The sequence below is a fragment of the Cololabis saira genome, chromosome 19 (assembly GCF_033807715.1).
Source record: "Cololabis saira isolate AMF1-May2022 chromosome 19, fColSai1.1, whole genome shotgun sequence".
Taxonomy (NCBI): Eukaryota; Metazoa; Chordata; class Actinopteri; order Beloniformes; family Belonidae; genus Cololabis; species Cololabis saira.
Window position 1 is genome coordinate 12,957,568 of NC_084605.1, and position 16,625 is coordinate 12,974,192.

General features: G+C 37.0%; 1 protein-coding gene across 2 annotated transcripts in view; it reads right to left on the reverse strand.

Moving 5' to 3' along the window:
- rab11fip3 (RAB11 family interacting protein 3 (class II)) overlaps positions 1-16,625 on the reverse strand; it is a 29,969-nt gene that overhangs the window by 8,588 nt on the left and 4,756 nt on the right. For both annotated transcript variants that reach the window (XM_061709111.1, XM_061709110.1), the window contains exons 2-5: positions 11,452-11,545; positions 8,423-8,499; positions 5,542-5,714; positions 1,841-2,035 (exon numbers count right to left, since the gene is read on the reverse strand). In XM_061709111.1, coding sequence (XP_061565095.1) covers positions 1,841-2,035; positions 5,542-5,714; positions 8,423-8,499; positions 11,452-11,545 — 539 coding nt within the window. The remainder of the gene's footprint in view (positions 1-1,840; positions 2,036-5,541; positions 5,715-8,422; positions 8,500-11,451; positions 11,546-16,625) is intronic.

The following is a 16,625-nucleotide window of genomic DNA, read 5'->3' on the forward strand; positions in this document are numbered from 1 at the left end:
AGAACAGATTTCCCGTCCATGTTCTATTAGGAATACTGTTTCACGTATAGTTCAACATCTATAATAGAAAAGTCATCCAGTGGCAGACTACCAGTTTGTTTGCTTTATTATTTCCAACCTGTGGTCATAACAAGTGTTTAGAATCCACATTCATCCTTTTAATATTAAAACTATTATCTATGACACAAATTACGAATTAAGATCCATCAAATGAATATTTAAGAATTGTTGGCTCTTCTGATAACAATAATGTTAGCAAAACAACTACTACAGTGAATCCTAAATTGGGATGTTTTAAACTGTATTTTTGATTGTTATTTTATTTTGTATGTAAAGCACCATGTGTTGCATTTATATTGCATGATTTGGTGCTATATAAATAAATAAAGTTTGAGTTTGAAAGTTAAAAGACTTGCATTGAAAGTGACGACTGAAATAGTGTGATTGGTATGAATCAGGCAAGACCAGTTTATATTGTCACAAGGTTAAACAAACTCAGCAGCTAGCAGTCAGGAGCTTCCTGGTGAGGCTAAAAATCACTGATATATCACTCAGGCGGGAATTACACATTATCCGGCTTAAAGTCTCAGAGGAGTAGAAAAAGATAAGGAGGCTGAAGGAAAATGAGAAGAAAAAAAGGCTAGAATAAGAGCTCAACATTCACAAAGAATGGTGCCATAAACTGGAGATCGTGAGCATGTTTGTGTTAAATCAGCATGTGTTACGTCAGCATGTGTCACAGCTAGTTGGCCTTTATCTGTCCTACTGCATCCAAGGGACAATATCTACAATGTGTGTCAAACTAACAGGCACTTCTGTCTGCCCCAGGACATTTGGCAACATGAGTCACTTTTGAAAAGCGTCCATTCAAAAGTATACCGCTCAAATGAAAAAGAGAACTTAATTTAGCCATAAACCCTCATTTTTCACATCACTACTATAGTCACAGCAAGTGTGTTGGATTGAGCAGAAGTTTTTATTTCTGCCCCCACCTCTTCTTATCTTGCCTTCAGCTAGTTATAGGGCAGACAGAAGTGAGGAGTTGGTGTTTGACACTTTCTATGAAGATTTGTCCTCAGTATCTTTTTTAAAAGAGACATTTTATACTAAAAAATGTTGAGAAAAGCTACCAGTGTAGGGTTGGATATCACAACTCAGAAAATGACTGTGAGTACATATAAATATAGAGCAAAATTTGGATCCTTGTTCAATAAATCCCTCCTTTGAATAATAAACTGCCATGGAAAAAGCATTTTCTGAGGCCCTTAACCCAGATAGGACCAAACGAATGCACTATTACCTATTATTTCAGTTGCCATGGCATCTAGTGACATGCACTGCTGCTTCACAACATACACCAGCAGGGTTGGTGCAGGTAGTAGGATAATTAGAAGTAAAAATTAGCTTCTGAGAATGACACTTAGGGTAAAAAGAGAAGTTTGACTAATGTTATGGATTTTCACAGACATGGATAGAATTAAGGTTTTAATGTGTGCAAAAAAAAAAAAATCTAAATCACAGTGCTCTTATTTTGAAATAGCTAATCAGGATATGCTCGGCACATGTAAATGATAATATTGAATTGTCTGTCCCCTGTCTTATCAGGTAGGACTGATAAAAAAAATAAAAAATTATGATGTCACTGCCAGGTGAAACATTAATATTCTTGTCAGTAACCTTTGTTCCGTCTAAAAAAAAACCGAAACATTTCTAATTCTTTACCATGGGTAACATTGATTTAAAACAAGCTATATGCCTGCACTAATTTGCAAAAAAACATGATCCTAACATCCAAGCACTATGACTTACAGTAAGTTGTGTATTGAAGACAAGTTACTACCTGGGAGAGAGAACTGATGAGCCATTGACCTGGTCAGGGGGCGGAGGGGAGTCACTTTGTCCTACAGATCCTTCCACACTGGTTTCTAACGACAGCTCAGAGGTGTTACTTTCCCCAAAGTCCTCAAAGTGTTCCTCTTCTCCGCCAATGACTGTCACCAAGGAGTGGTTGTGGTGCTCAGAGTTCAGGGAAAACCTGAGGGACAATTATGATTGTGTTACATAAACATAGTTACAGTAATATCAGGATCAGCAGAGGAAGGAAAGGCAACTGTGCAAGGTTTAGCAACAACAAAGAACAAAAACCTGATATCCATCATTAATGAAATTTGAAAGAAAACAACAATACAAAAGATGAATGGAGTCTCCAAACCTCTCTACACAAATTAATTTTTTCCATGGAAGAGCAAAAATCTGGACAGGTTTGATCTTTTATCTTCAAAAGGCAAGCTGTTAATTCACATTAATCCAAAATACCAATTTGGCTAAAACATGTCTAATACCACAATGGCAACATCTGAGGCATGTGGGGGTTTCATATGGGTCAATTTAAAAGAAAAAGATGTAACTTTAGTTCTCAAATATGGCTGTTTACTCCAGACAACAGAGCAGCTGTGGCTAAGATTGAAATAGTGATTCCATTTCCATCAGAAAAAACTGTTATTATAGTAGAAAAGTCTGCACTTTTTTTTTTTTTTTTTAATCACAGGAAAACTTAAAAGGCACCCTTTCCTGTTGTCATCAGGATATGTCAAGATATGCGGGAACACACAGGATAAGGATGTCTAAATTAGCAGAAAAGCTTGCTTTCTCAGCACATCATGACAAAGCTTTTTTTTGCTTATTTGTAGGAGTAATACAATCCAATTGTCTGATTCAAGGCTTTAAACATCATCATCTGAACCATGAAAAGTAATATAATAAATAAATATCTGGCTAAAAATGACTGAACACTGGTTTTTCTTTAAGGCAACTACAAACGCATGGAGTGCTGCTGGGTGTAAAAAAGAGTATACTTCAGGTGCTCTTCGGCATGGGGATCCAAAAGATACAAAAACAAGAAAAAGCCGAGGCACTCAAGAAGTTAGAAAAATTAAAAGGCCTTTATTAAATCATGGCTTAGAAAAAGTTAAAATGCCTAGAAAAAGTTAAAATGCCAAATTTTAACTTTTTCTAGGCATTTAAACTTTTTCTAAGCCATGATTTAATAAAGGCCTTTTAATTTTTCTAACTTCTTGAGTGCACTGGTTTTTCTTTACCACAGCAGAACTTTGATAAGAGTATGACCCAGGGGGCCAATATATTAAAAAAAAAAACACAGACACACACAAAGGTTGAGTTGTTTCAATAGCCATACTGCCAATTTTCTAAACACTTACCCTTTACTCAGTCCCTTACAACTTGGCCCCATACTGAGGTCCTTCACATTTAGTGATGGTGAAGAACGAGAACGCATCTTTGAACGCCCTCCACTGCCCTGGCGTGAAAGCCGCGGGGCAACTGGAGTTAAAACTCCTGACAACCAGAGTGGAATCCTGAAGTTTCACAGGTTACACCAGTTAAAAGCAAAATCACAACTCTCCAGTTTGGAGAAAAACAAAAAGCTCCGGGAGGTGGATGGGTCTGTGGCCCTAACGAGACGCCAATCTCCGCTGCTAACCGTTGGATGCTTTCATCCCGAAGATTTGAAGTGGACTGCCAAAGGGACTGACTGAGTGGCTTAATCAGATTTGAGGCTAAGCAACAACCAACAGACAGTCCAGCTGTCTGCCTGAGGGCCAAATGGGCATGGGGACACAGGCGTAGGACAGAGGACGGGGAGGAGGGGTAATCCTGTTAGATTCTTAATCCTCAGATCAGTGCACATACTCCTACTCTTAATACCTCCTTATGTGCAGGTTCTAGCTCAGGTTAGCTCATGGGCTTCCTCAACTATACAGCAGAACTTTAGTTAACTTGTATATTAGACTAAAAACCTGTTATCTACTCACACTCTAACAGGAAGAACATAAACTTCAAATGGCTGTAACTGATAAAGCCACTGATAAAATGAAAAGGAATCACTTTGTACTAAGCTGAGTTTGAGTTTTACAGTTTGAGAATTATGTGGCAAACAGCAGAAGACCCAGTGTTATGATACAAGTAGCAGAAGAAAAGAAGTATATTAACCTTAGCTGAAGTGAATGGAGGAAAAAGAAAAGACAAAAAAAACACCACTAATGCAGTAAAGTGGGGGCTGTGGGGGCTAAATCAACACTTCCTGGAATTCAAGGTTCATGCATGAAAAGGGAAGTCCAAACACATCCATGTCAAGCAAACCACTCCAATCCATCATCAAGGAAGAGAGACAAGTCACACTGTCAGCAGATAGATCCAGTGCACAGCACTTCCTCTCACATTTTCCCTTAAGACTGTGTAAACATAAATCTATCTTGCAGCATATCCAGTCAAAACATTGTGGCATAAATTGACGGCCGAGTATCTTCAAAAACACATTCAGACAACCAGCTACATTGTCCAATTCTGATACAACTCTAATTTAGTTAAGAGCTGATTGAACAGTTCACATTCATAACTACGTCCTGCAGTGTCCTGCATCAGGCTATTAAACCAATGATGGTAAATTAACAATTTCCACTGGACAAGCAGATTTAGTGACTTGCGTTAAATTAAAAAAAAAAAAAAAAAAAAAAAAAAAAACGAACATGAAAAAAATAGTGCAATGCAAATGTAAGAAAATAGAGGATGAAGGCAGCAGTTGATCTTTCAAATGATTATTCAGAGGCAAAACCTTTATGTAACGCAGTAATGTATATTGATGATTAAGTAGTGTTATAGCCCAAATACATCATATTAATGAGGCCTAAAACCGCTGGAAACTAACTTTTGATAACTTTGGATTGACGGGTTACATCAAGTGCTGCCAGAGACCTATTTTTTATTAAACTTTAGCAATATAACTGGATTATCATCTGAAAAACCACTTCATGAAAGCGTAAAAAGGTTCTTCTATAGCTTCCATAGCCTATGAATTCAGTGAAGAGTACATTTTTCTTAAAAAAAAAATAAAAATAAGGATATCCCACCTGAATTCAAACCAGCATGGGTGAAAATGTGACTTTTCAGAGTGCAGAATTAAATTCAAGGCTGCATAAAATCTTGCTCAGGATAACACAGAGTGAATGTCTCCACTGTGCATATCTTAAGTTTATCCAGAATTTCAAGTCATCAATCCAGTTGCACATCAGTAGTACAGCTTAACAAACAATATGTTACATGAATGCGGAAATATGTTTAGCTCACTTCATATATACCAGTTTACACAGGGGCAATTTAAAGAATTAAGTCAACATACAGTCACAGTCTATTGCCTCCGTTTAATCTGCCCAGTGACCCAAATAGAACTTAAGTGATCCAGTGTCAGACACACAGGCTCGTAACCCACGTGATCCGTGTGAAAGGGCAGTGCAGACAAGCTACAGGGGTCAAAATGTTTAAAATAAACAAACAAAACACATGAAACACAGTTTATCATATGTACAGTACCATCTTGTACTTAGTACATACTGTACTTGTTCCTTCAAAATGAACAGGTAGGTAAATCCACATTTTTTTCCACCAGTACCATATCCAGGAAATGTGAGCTTACAGGGCAAAATTGATACATGCAATATACATGGTTGAAGTGAAAAGCATACACACCTGTTTCCAGCATCTTCAGGATCGTGCAGCGTGGCCTCAATGCCGCTGTCTGTCTCCACATCTTCATGCATCTCAGGAGGTACGAGGGCTCCCGTGTCCTCATCAGTGAAGGTTTCACACTCACTGTATGTGCTCTCAGAGCCCAGGTATGCACTGTCTGTCACCTCATTTTGCTACAGTGACATAAAAAAAAAAAAGAGAGAACAAAATTGTACTTCATTATGCCTTTCCATCAGTAAAGCACATATTCATAATAATCAAAGAAAAATTACACAGGTATGTCCAAACAATATTTTAATTTGTATACACTAATTAGGGCTGGGCGATTTTGGACAAAAATAAAATCCCGATTTTTTTCTCTGAAAACCCGATTTTCGATTTCGATTTCCATTTTTTTTGGTAAAACTACAAAAGACAATGGAATAAATAGTTTCAAATATTTTCTTTATTTTTAAAGAAAAATAGCAAACAAATTTCCCTATTGGGAATGAAGTGCAATTGAAAGATACTGTAAATCCTCCTTGAGTTTAGTAAAGTGACAACATTTACAATTTTCTTGACCAAACAAAGATGACTAGACGAGCTCTGTCTGTAATGCAGCCAGCTGCAAAAAAGGAAAATCGATTTTCCGATTTTTCCTTTTTTTAACATCGATTGTGATTAATAAATCCGATTTAGATTTAAAATCGATTAATCGCACAGCCCTAACACTAATACACTATGTTCCCTAATTAAAACAATATGACAGTTGTAAAAAAGGCCCACCTTGTATCACCGTAACAGTGGAATATATTAATTATGCCGAGATCTGACTTTACAGATACAACATGGATAAATATCTGATTCTGTGTGAAGCCAGTGGAACACAACAAACCAAGTGTTTTCTCTATGTGAAGACATAAATAATAAGTCAGCCATTTCAGGATGGTTTTTCATCGTAGTCAGTGGATAATTATGTCAACAAAGTTTTCAGTCAGTGTGATGCCTTCCAGATGGCAGTTTCAAGCAAAATGGCAACACATCCAAGCAACAAGCTCAAGCAAGTGAGTAAGCTGACACCTTTACAAATAAATACCAAATGGCACATATTGACTTGAGCCAAAAACATCTGAAACCATTAGCAACTAGAGACACACAATCAGGTATCAGAGCTGTGTATCAGAGAATGCTAGATGAGTGAGTCATGTTGGAAAGTTTTAACGTACCAGTCTGCATGAAGTGTCAGAAGAAGGGCCCACAGGGATATTCACCATATTCAAAACCATTCCTTCTGTCCAGATTCAATAACAAGAGAACTGGCCTGTCATTAAAGCCCACAAATGACGCCTGCTAAGCTTGCCCACTTTCTCATCGACAGAGTGTGTTTGAGTGGGAAAAAAAAAAAAGAGGAAATACTGTTACACCTCATTCAGCTCCAGTGGGTGGTCAGAGGGGTGGAGACAGAGACAAGGTCCAAAGGAGTAACACAAGTCAGCTGTAAGGCTCAGTCAACGCCTACCAGCTCTCAGGTCGAAGAGAAACTACCGGACAATCGGCTGAGTAACTGTTTAATCTTCCTTGCTTCTAACTTTCTGCACCCGGTGGAGACCATAAATCATTAAGCCATCTTCTACACGCCTACGGCTACACAATAAACGGCGACTATATGAATACATGTCTTAACAAACTGTCTGACTCTGCCAACAAAAACCTCACAAGTTCTGAGACATCTTGTAAGGATGATAACAAAACACATTTTATCACGAGAAAGCATAAATGCCATTACTATTTTTCACAATGCAGAGATGAAAATGAGAATGTTACGAATGGCAGAGTTGGTTAGTTAAAGGAAAAATGTGGCAATGGGGCGTTGCAGTTCTCTTCTGCCAGACCTCCGGTGAATACCCTCACCTTGCTTGTTTTGAAAGCAAACAGGGACAGAACAGCACAGCCATTGAGAGAGGAACCCTTTTCTGCCAGAAACTTTAGGAAAAAAACAACACCATGGACACAGGTGTGGCGCCTACTTCAAACATACACAAACTTTCAATAAATACAGCCTCTGTGTTCCAGGAAACTGTAGCTGGAATACTACACGTAAAAATAAAAATAAAAAAATATAAATATGTATGTATTTATATCATGTTTTTTATGCATACATCTGCTTTATTTCATTTTTTACTTCATTTCAAATCAATCCAAAATTAAAAATCTGTTACTAAACCACTAAAACCGATGATCAATGCAATTTCACATGTTTTTTTCTTTAAACCAAGTGAACTCAAAATAATGCTTGTTATTGTCATTCAATTATAAAAATCAGAAAGACTTCAACAGCGACTGAAATCGGGCGAGTACATTTGCACTTTTAACTACACACTGTATGGATCTGCACTTCTAAATCATAACAAGACGGGGGCGCTGACACCATGCAATGTGAAACCACGGAAGAACAGTCACTGGCTCGCAACAGTCCAAGGTCACAATATAGCTGAAACATTACAATTTTGAAGAGACCAGCAAGATTAAATATACAAGTTTTGTGCACACAAGGAGACAGGAATTCCAGATATGTCAACCACAACTGTAAAAAGGCGAGTCTGCACACATTAGAAAACTTATGCACATTCCAGCCAATTTGATATTTGTGAACGAATCTGCAAAAGCCTTGCTTGCCAGATGCTAGTTGGTCTCAGCCAAACCAGTATGTTCATTCTGTGGAGTATTCACAGGGTGGTAATGATATCTCTGCAAACCACTCAGTGGGAAAACCTAGAGTGCACACAGAGTTCAGCCTGTGGACTTCACACTGCTCTGCTGTATGCGTCGATGGGAGCTGAAAGCACAACAACTGGATCACGGACACAACAAAAGAGGCTAAGCCTCTTGATTGGTGCCTCACCTCATCATACTCCTCTGGACAGCTCACAGCTCCATCCCCTGGACTGTAGCTTACATTGTAGATCTGTGGTTCTGGGCCTGGATATATGAGAGGAGGAGGACAGGTTTAATGTGTGCTGAATAAACAGTCAAACAGAAGAGAGGCTCAACAAACATAAGAACACAGTGTAAAGTACAAACGTTCTGCAAACAGACAGCCAGTATGCAATAAGGAGAACATAGAGTGTCTCCGAAAATAAATGAAAAACAGGCCAAAGGAAAAACTGATCATAACAAAAAAGTAATACATTCAAAATAACATCTTGTTTAAGATTTTGTTTACCTGCACATTTACATGAATCATATATCCATTTCCTTCAATCCAAAATTAATCTGCTAAAAGATTTTATAAAATGTTCATCACCACATTAAATCTATAGCTACAGTACCTACTAAGCTTCTATACACACACACATATACATACATACACATATACATATATATATATATATATATATATATATATATATATATATACACACACACACACACACACACACACACACACACATATATATATACACACACACACACATAACCGAGTGTGTAACAAACATATACTCAGTTATTTAATTAAATACAATCCCTTCTGATCTTAGATAAGATTGATGAATCGTCCTTTTTAACCAGACAAACGGCAAGAGGTGAACTTTTAAAGTTCACAATATTCCACAAAATAATACAGGAACAACAATTATCAAAGTAATACCAAATGTACACCTTTGATAACCCTATGTTTTCCCCTCTAATATGATCACTTTATCAACATATTTAAATCAATCTAACTGCCCTACTTGGCCTTATTTACAGACAACAATTTAAGTTTGATGTGACAGTAAATATTATGTCAATTTTTAAACTCACATTTCAGGGAAACCTAGATATCTTACAGAGAGAGTATGGGCAAAATAAATCAATGATGGGCAGAAAACAGGCCATATCCAATTTTTGTTTGTCAATAAAAGCCTTTCACTGAAAGTGCTTTTAGACCAAGAGTGCAACCTGAGACAGACCAATAAAAGTCCCACCAACCACCGCTGCTCCCGTATCTAGTAAACAGAGCTGTGAATAGAGCCCCACTGAGAGAAAAGAACACAAACAATGTTCCAGTGTGCCAGAAGACCTGAGGGTTTTTTATGCCCCTGGGTCTTATGTAACCCTTTGCTTTTTTAACTTGAATGTCTTGCAAGCTATTAAAGTGAAATGAGTTTTCAATGGATGGGATAGCAACAGAGAATCTGGCGTCTGTCGAAGAATGCACCTGTAGTCTCTTGGCATTCTGTCAAACAGTCATGGAATGCATATTTTCTTATTATTCCAGACATCCCGCAGCCAGAACAGGGTGTAAGTATTTCAACAGCCTGCAGGCATGTCTATATTAAAGAGGTACATTCTTCAGTGAAATGTGGAGCAGAAATTAAATACAAAAGAAGGGGGTGCACTGACGCTGTTAAAACCAATGACAGTACAAGAGGTTCTGGCATCTTTCCAGACCAAATGTTCCCAATAAGTGTAGCTATGGTAAATCTAATAGCCAGTGTCTCGAAAGTGACACGCATACAGGAAATGTATCACCAGTGCATTAACTACTTGGAAAGTTAAAGTAATGTTTACGTCTTCATAAAGCAAAACAAAACCCTCCAACAAAAGGTAACATGAACTAATGTATTAACGTTGTGTAGTGCCTTTATCATTCATAGTGATGTGTACATAATTCACCTGCATAGAGATGTTAGTCACAGCATTACCATACAGCGTTTATTCAGGTTATAATTTATGTTGTTACTAGTGTTTTGGTCTATGTGTTTAATGTGTTAGGGTCCCTCTAAGTACGGTGACGTTTTTGGAGTCAGTTAGTTCTGTGATGGGAAGCGCAAGCTTCTTAACGTTTAGTTTCAGTTAACTGGTGGATTGAATAAAGGGACACACGCTTCTGTGTCCGCACCGTGAGAAGTTGTCGGCTCATCTATTTTCACGACTTCCACAGTGTCATATTTTGTATTAAAGTACTTTTTAAAAAATTGCTTAAATATGCTTTTTCCAAAAAACATTTCTGTGCTTTCACTGTATTTTTTATAACAATGGTGAGTATGAGACAAAACACAAAGAGAAGGCAGGGTAGAGAGAGGGCAATAAATAATTTACGTGAATAGGACACTGACACTCCCACTTTGAAAACTCGCCAATCAGCCCTTGTGTCTGTTCATCTCAAGCTTTCCATTGCATAACTTATTAAAGACATGGGTAACCAGAACTGTGCAACCCAGAAAACCTTAGAAGGAATTCTAGAAAATCGATAAATTGATACCTCTTCAACCCAATCACACTACCGTAGTGGCACTATCTGAACAGTGTATCAAAACATCCAACAAGTGTTGTTCGCAGCCGCATTACTTTGAAATGTATGCAGTGGTGCATCTTAATCTATCATGCCCACTTCTGACAATAACCACTGTTGTCAGCTTAAATTTTAAGTGTGAAGCCTTTTTCAAAAGTGAACTATGAAGACATCAAAATGGTTTCATGCAGCATTAAATTTAGTCAAATCTATCAAGCATTAGTCAAACATTAAAAAAAAAGAAGGGGGGGGGTCAGTGTCCCTTCTTTGTTGTCAAAATATTTCATCTCATTGGAGCAACAGATATAAACATGCTGCAGAGACAACCGTATTTGGCACCACGGGTTATGCTAATAGATGAAGACTAAAACTGTCCCAGCACATTATCACATTAACTTTGCATCATACCCAATAGAAAGTGACGTCTTTGTTGTTTTTTAAATTTGCTGTGGAAGGATTTAGTTTAGTACAAACAAATACAATTATGAGATAAACATCAGATTGAAAATCACACCTCTTATGATAAATGACAAAAAGAGCTTGTTGCATTTTGATTGTTTCAGTTTTTAGGTCTTATTCTGAAAGAGGCCACAAATGGCAGACATTTGGAGAAGAATTTACAGGGAAAACAGTAAAAGATGTGTTAAACTCACCACCATTGCTAATTGCAGATATTCCACGGTGAAAGTCTTCAAAACTGATGACTCCAAGGCCACTGGGATCCAAAAACTTGGTCAGATTCTTTACCTGAAAAAAAGGAAAAAAAACAAAATCACTTAACTCTCAGAATAAATATCACCATGGCAACAGTCTACACTATCACAGATGACGCGATAGTGTCATCTGTTCTCCCTTGTTCCTCTGTGATGATGTAATGAATGATGCAAAGTTTCCAGCAGAAGGGGGCAGATTACTTGGCCACAGTATTTGCATTGTGGCCTCAACAAAAATAGCATGGCGTACTCAAAAAGAACATCAGTTTTTAATTTGAACATATACTATGTTAAGACTGTAAAAGCTCTCAAGAATGTTTTACTCGTAGGTCATAAACTGGAGAATTCTGTCAACACCAACTATAATCTCAGTACAGAGCAAAAAGTCACCAATAAAACACGTCTGGCCTCCAGAAGTACACTAAGTTTTACAGATGTCAAGTATTTTACTTTATTGGATACAGCACAATAGCAAGTTTATAAGGACTTTAAAATGTACAAAGGTCTTTAAAGTTTAAAGTTTAAATGAAATTCTCCAAAATCTTAAGTAGTCAAAAGGATTTTACCATTAAAAAACTTTGCATACTTACATGTATTTTTAAGGAAAGTATTTTGTGTATCACACAAACTTGGTAAAATACAGTTCAAGTTGTGTTTACTTTCATAAGTTGCGTCACATAACATTTACCAATATACATTTGGCCACAAGCAACAGTAAAGTGGTCAATAGATTACGCAAGTGTACCTACATAAAACATCATCTTGCAGTAACCTAGCAACTTATTTTCCCATATGTGAAAATACATCTCCAAAAGACCTACAGTAACCTATAAACATGACAACTCCGTACCATGAAATTATCATAAATAGAGACCATTCATACAATTAACTGTCACGTATGTAACAAATTAAAGATATTATTATGATTGTTATATGTGTATCAATGAAACAAATAGCTGCATCAGTTGTGAACAGCATCAAATGTAAACATGGTGGCATCAGACACTTTATCCTTCGTGAAGCTTCTCTTCTACAGTATATCAATTACACAAAACAAGTTTATCTGCTTAGCCTTGCTGAGCTCTGGCTCAAGAAGCTGAAAGGCTCAAAATCTTAAAGTGACTGACAACCTCTGTGCTTTATGATCTGGGTTTGGTGAATTAAACACAGCTGTAATGTAGTAAGATAAGGGAGTGATGTGTGAATGCTGGTTTATGCTATCACTGCAATGTTAGGTTCAGCATGCAACATCAAGGCCCAACAAATTTCTATCTCTACCATTGCCATGCTGTAAAATTGGATTTCCTATATATAAATAGTGAGAAAAAAAAAGCACAGATGATGAATTTTAAAAGGGGTTAGGGGTTACCAGTTCGAAACGTGGCTGAGGTTAGTGGTGGGTGTTTGAATATAGATTTTAGTTTTCCAGCTCAAAGCATCACAGTTCACAGGAAACTGTGTTGTTCCATGCAGCGGCTTAGAAACACCTCTGCTGGGTAAAGTGAAAAACTAAGGTGTTTTAATCAAGATATTCTGGGGGCATCTTTTCAGGTCTGCTATAATTATCAGGGATCTGTTATTTATTATTGTTTCTGCACACAGAGACTAAGGCAGGTTATCACAATGTGCCACTGTACAGGCTGCCAAACAGAGCAGTTTTAACCTACCATACTGTGGATGGAAGCTATCCATGGCCTACATCTGAGTTGTTAAGACTCTACAGCAGTGCCAGGCCCCTGAGGTCTTGTGAACAGAGCCTGCTGGCTATTCCTAGGTCTGACCTAAAAACTAAAAGGTGAATAGGAAATCAGTACAGCAACTGGAAAAGTCTCTTTACAGCTGTTTAACTGGAAACCTGCCCTTGGTTAAACAAGTTCAAAACAAGCCTGAAAAAGAAAAAAACAAACAGGTTTCTGTTTCAGATTTACTTTACCCAGTACTATAGGTATAACTGTACCTTGTAATGGACTAAAATATTCTAATTTTAATCCAGTTAACTGCTTTTGTGTTTTGGCATACGTGTTGCAAAATCCTCCAGTTTGTTTGCGGGTAAAAAAACAAATCTGAAAAAATATGTCAAATCTAAAAAAAAACATGAAAAACCATCTCTAAAGACCAAAACTCCGTTTTAACCTCTATCCCCATTACAAAAGGTTTATTTTTGAAAATAATTCACTGTGTTGTCTTTATATATTTTTTAATAAGAAGCATGACTAAAGTTCACAAGTACAACAATACAAGGCAGTGGAAAGACTAAGCTAAAAACTAAAATGCAACCATCAATTTCCCCGCTTAACGGAGCAGCAAAGGCACTGTGGTTTTTCTGTTTCCTCTATTTGTGTCTAATCAGTGTTGCGGCATGCCTGACCGCCTTCACATAGACCACTGTTGTGCATAACCCCATGGAGAAGAATACCCTAGAGAAAGTAGTTCTCAAAGGGGATTTCACAATAGTTCCTAAACAAAACGGATAACCATAAATCATAAGCCTACTGGCTTGGCAAAACCGATGTTAAAGGAAAAAAATAAATACATTTAAAAAAAAATCTTAAAACACTGACAGACATCCACACAAAAGTGAACTCGAGAGAGGGGATTTTTTTTAGACTATGGGACATTCCATTGTGGATTAGAGGGGCAGTACATAAAAGCTGTGGGTGAGGGGAGAGAGGCTGGCAAAAGTAGGCTCAGTAGTGTCAACTCACAAGGGAGACACCAGTACAATGCAGTTCAGTGTCGCTTTTGTGTAGAATCAGGGTCAAAACCAGAGAGTGACTAGTGGTCAGACAGTCAATTCACTGATTTGATGCACGTCCGCGGGACACTTCCCATGTGAGGTCACGTATTCAGATGATAAAACCAAAGTCCCTGAAAGCATATCAGCAGGTAACTTTTTATGGCTCACGGTTCTCAACACAGCAATATAACTAAACTCTAGTTCATGACGTGGTTTAACTTCAAATCAACAACATTGGCCACAAATTAAACGGCTCAAGTCTTCCTAAAAAATACATCCTACCCAAAAAAGTTTGCAAGCCAGCAAGTGGAAATATAATTAAATGGCATCCTGCATGCCTTCGGAGGAACATCTGATTTAATACATTAGTGAGCATAGGTCTTGTTTTCAGAATCAGGTTTATTGGCCAAGTTTGAACATGCCAGACAGGGAATTTTAACAAGAGAGAAAGCATATTTAAAGTCCATGCACTTTGTAGTGTGTGCGATTATGAATATGGTTGCCATCATATCCTGAAATAATTCTGGAAGAAACATTTGCATGCTTAGGATACAAGCAGCAACTGACAGTCATGCAAATACCTCATGATTGTTTGACAGGTATCTGAGATAGTTCCAAAGAAGTAAAAGCAGGTGCAAATGCAAATGCTACTCTTAGGCCCCAACTAAAGTATGCCGACATAAAAACTAATAGAAACTCAAGGACTAAACTGCACAAGGAACAACAAAATTAAGATATTAACTAAAAATGTTTTGTATCCATCTATAACAGTCTTAACCCCATGTCCAATTCACTTTTTCCAGTGATTTCTTGTCCCCATGATTTTCTCAACCACATGCCAAAATATCTCTATTACCTCCATTACCCAAAATATACCTTTGCCAACCAGACTTGCTCAGAGGAAGAGGATATTCAAACTGGTTTTATCAGCAGATAACTGCAACACAAGGATGCATCACGGCAACACTTATTCAAATATGAAAAGTACATTCACATGTACTCCTAACTGATATGAGTGAACCATCTTCTACCTCAGCAAAGATGTAATCATATCTGTGTGCATGTGTGAGTCTTTCACACTGAATGAGTTCTGAATCTACTGAAAGGTTACATTATAATTTAGCTTTACATTAATTCTGTAGATAAGTGTACTTAATTAAATTGAAAGAGTATGAATTGGAAAAATATGGGTGAAGTTCTGAATGTCTCAGATTGTGAAAGGACAGAAATGTTCTAGTTTCTTAATAAGCTTCCTTTGAGAGCACATATTTAACTCCTACAGCTTTTGAGAGTCATATGAATTGAAAGTCAAATTAATTGAAAGTCAGCACACATTTAGCAATAAATCAATCTCCTTAGTCTGATAACAGTCTGCTGTTAAACCTTTCAGATACAGCATTTCACCAGCCACATTTAAAATAAATTGAGGTCCCAGAGAGTGTTATCTCCTTTAGCATTCTCCACCAAATCCATGGGTATAAGTGATTTTCATTAGACTAAATACACCAAAATGTTGGCTCCTCTATCATTCAAAATATGGCTAGAGTAGTTGGTTGACAGCCGGAAAAATAAATAAATAAATAAAAAAATCCATCTGATTTAGGGGAGAATACATATAACTTTATGCATTGTTTTCTGTCTAGGCTGTTACATTCACTAAAGACCACAATATTCTACTACATCTGCTTGGACATTTTATGCGGATTAGATTGACTGCATTAGGTTAGTTTAAGTCAAGTTTATCTGATAGATTATATTTATTCATGTAAAAAAATGTTCCTTACTCACACACACAAAGTCTGCAATGAAGTTCTACTGGGTTTTTTTGAGTGGCCGTTTGTACAGGTGACCTGCCCCAATAATAGATTGTGTGGAAAACCGGCCCTCATAACTTCTATATGCAATTTGACTTTAATTGGACTGTAATGGAACTGTATTGATCTTGTTAATTTTCTTTTTAAAGAGTCCTTCGATTATTTTAGTTATGAACTGGTGCCATATAAATAAACTCAAACTCAATTCAAATCTACGACAGAGTATTAGGGCCAAACTAAGACAAAAAAAATGGAAATTACGAGAATAAAGTCATAATAATATGAGAATAAAGTCTTAATATTTTGAGAATAAAGTCGTAAAATTACGAGAGTAAAGTCATAATATTACGAGAATAAAGTCGTAATATTTTGAGAATAAAGTCGTAATATTTTGAGAATAAAGTCGTAATATTAAATATATTATAAATAATAACTTCACAAGATGCTCAATATTCCTCATCTTAACACAGGGAGAAGATGCTCTTCCTTCTCATAAATTATATTCTCATAATATCACGACTTTATTCTTATAATATTACGACTTTATTCTCATAAATTACGAC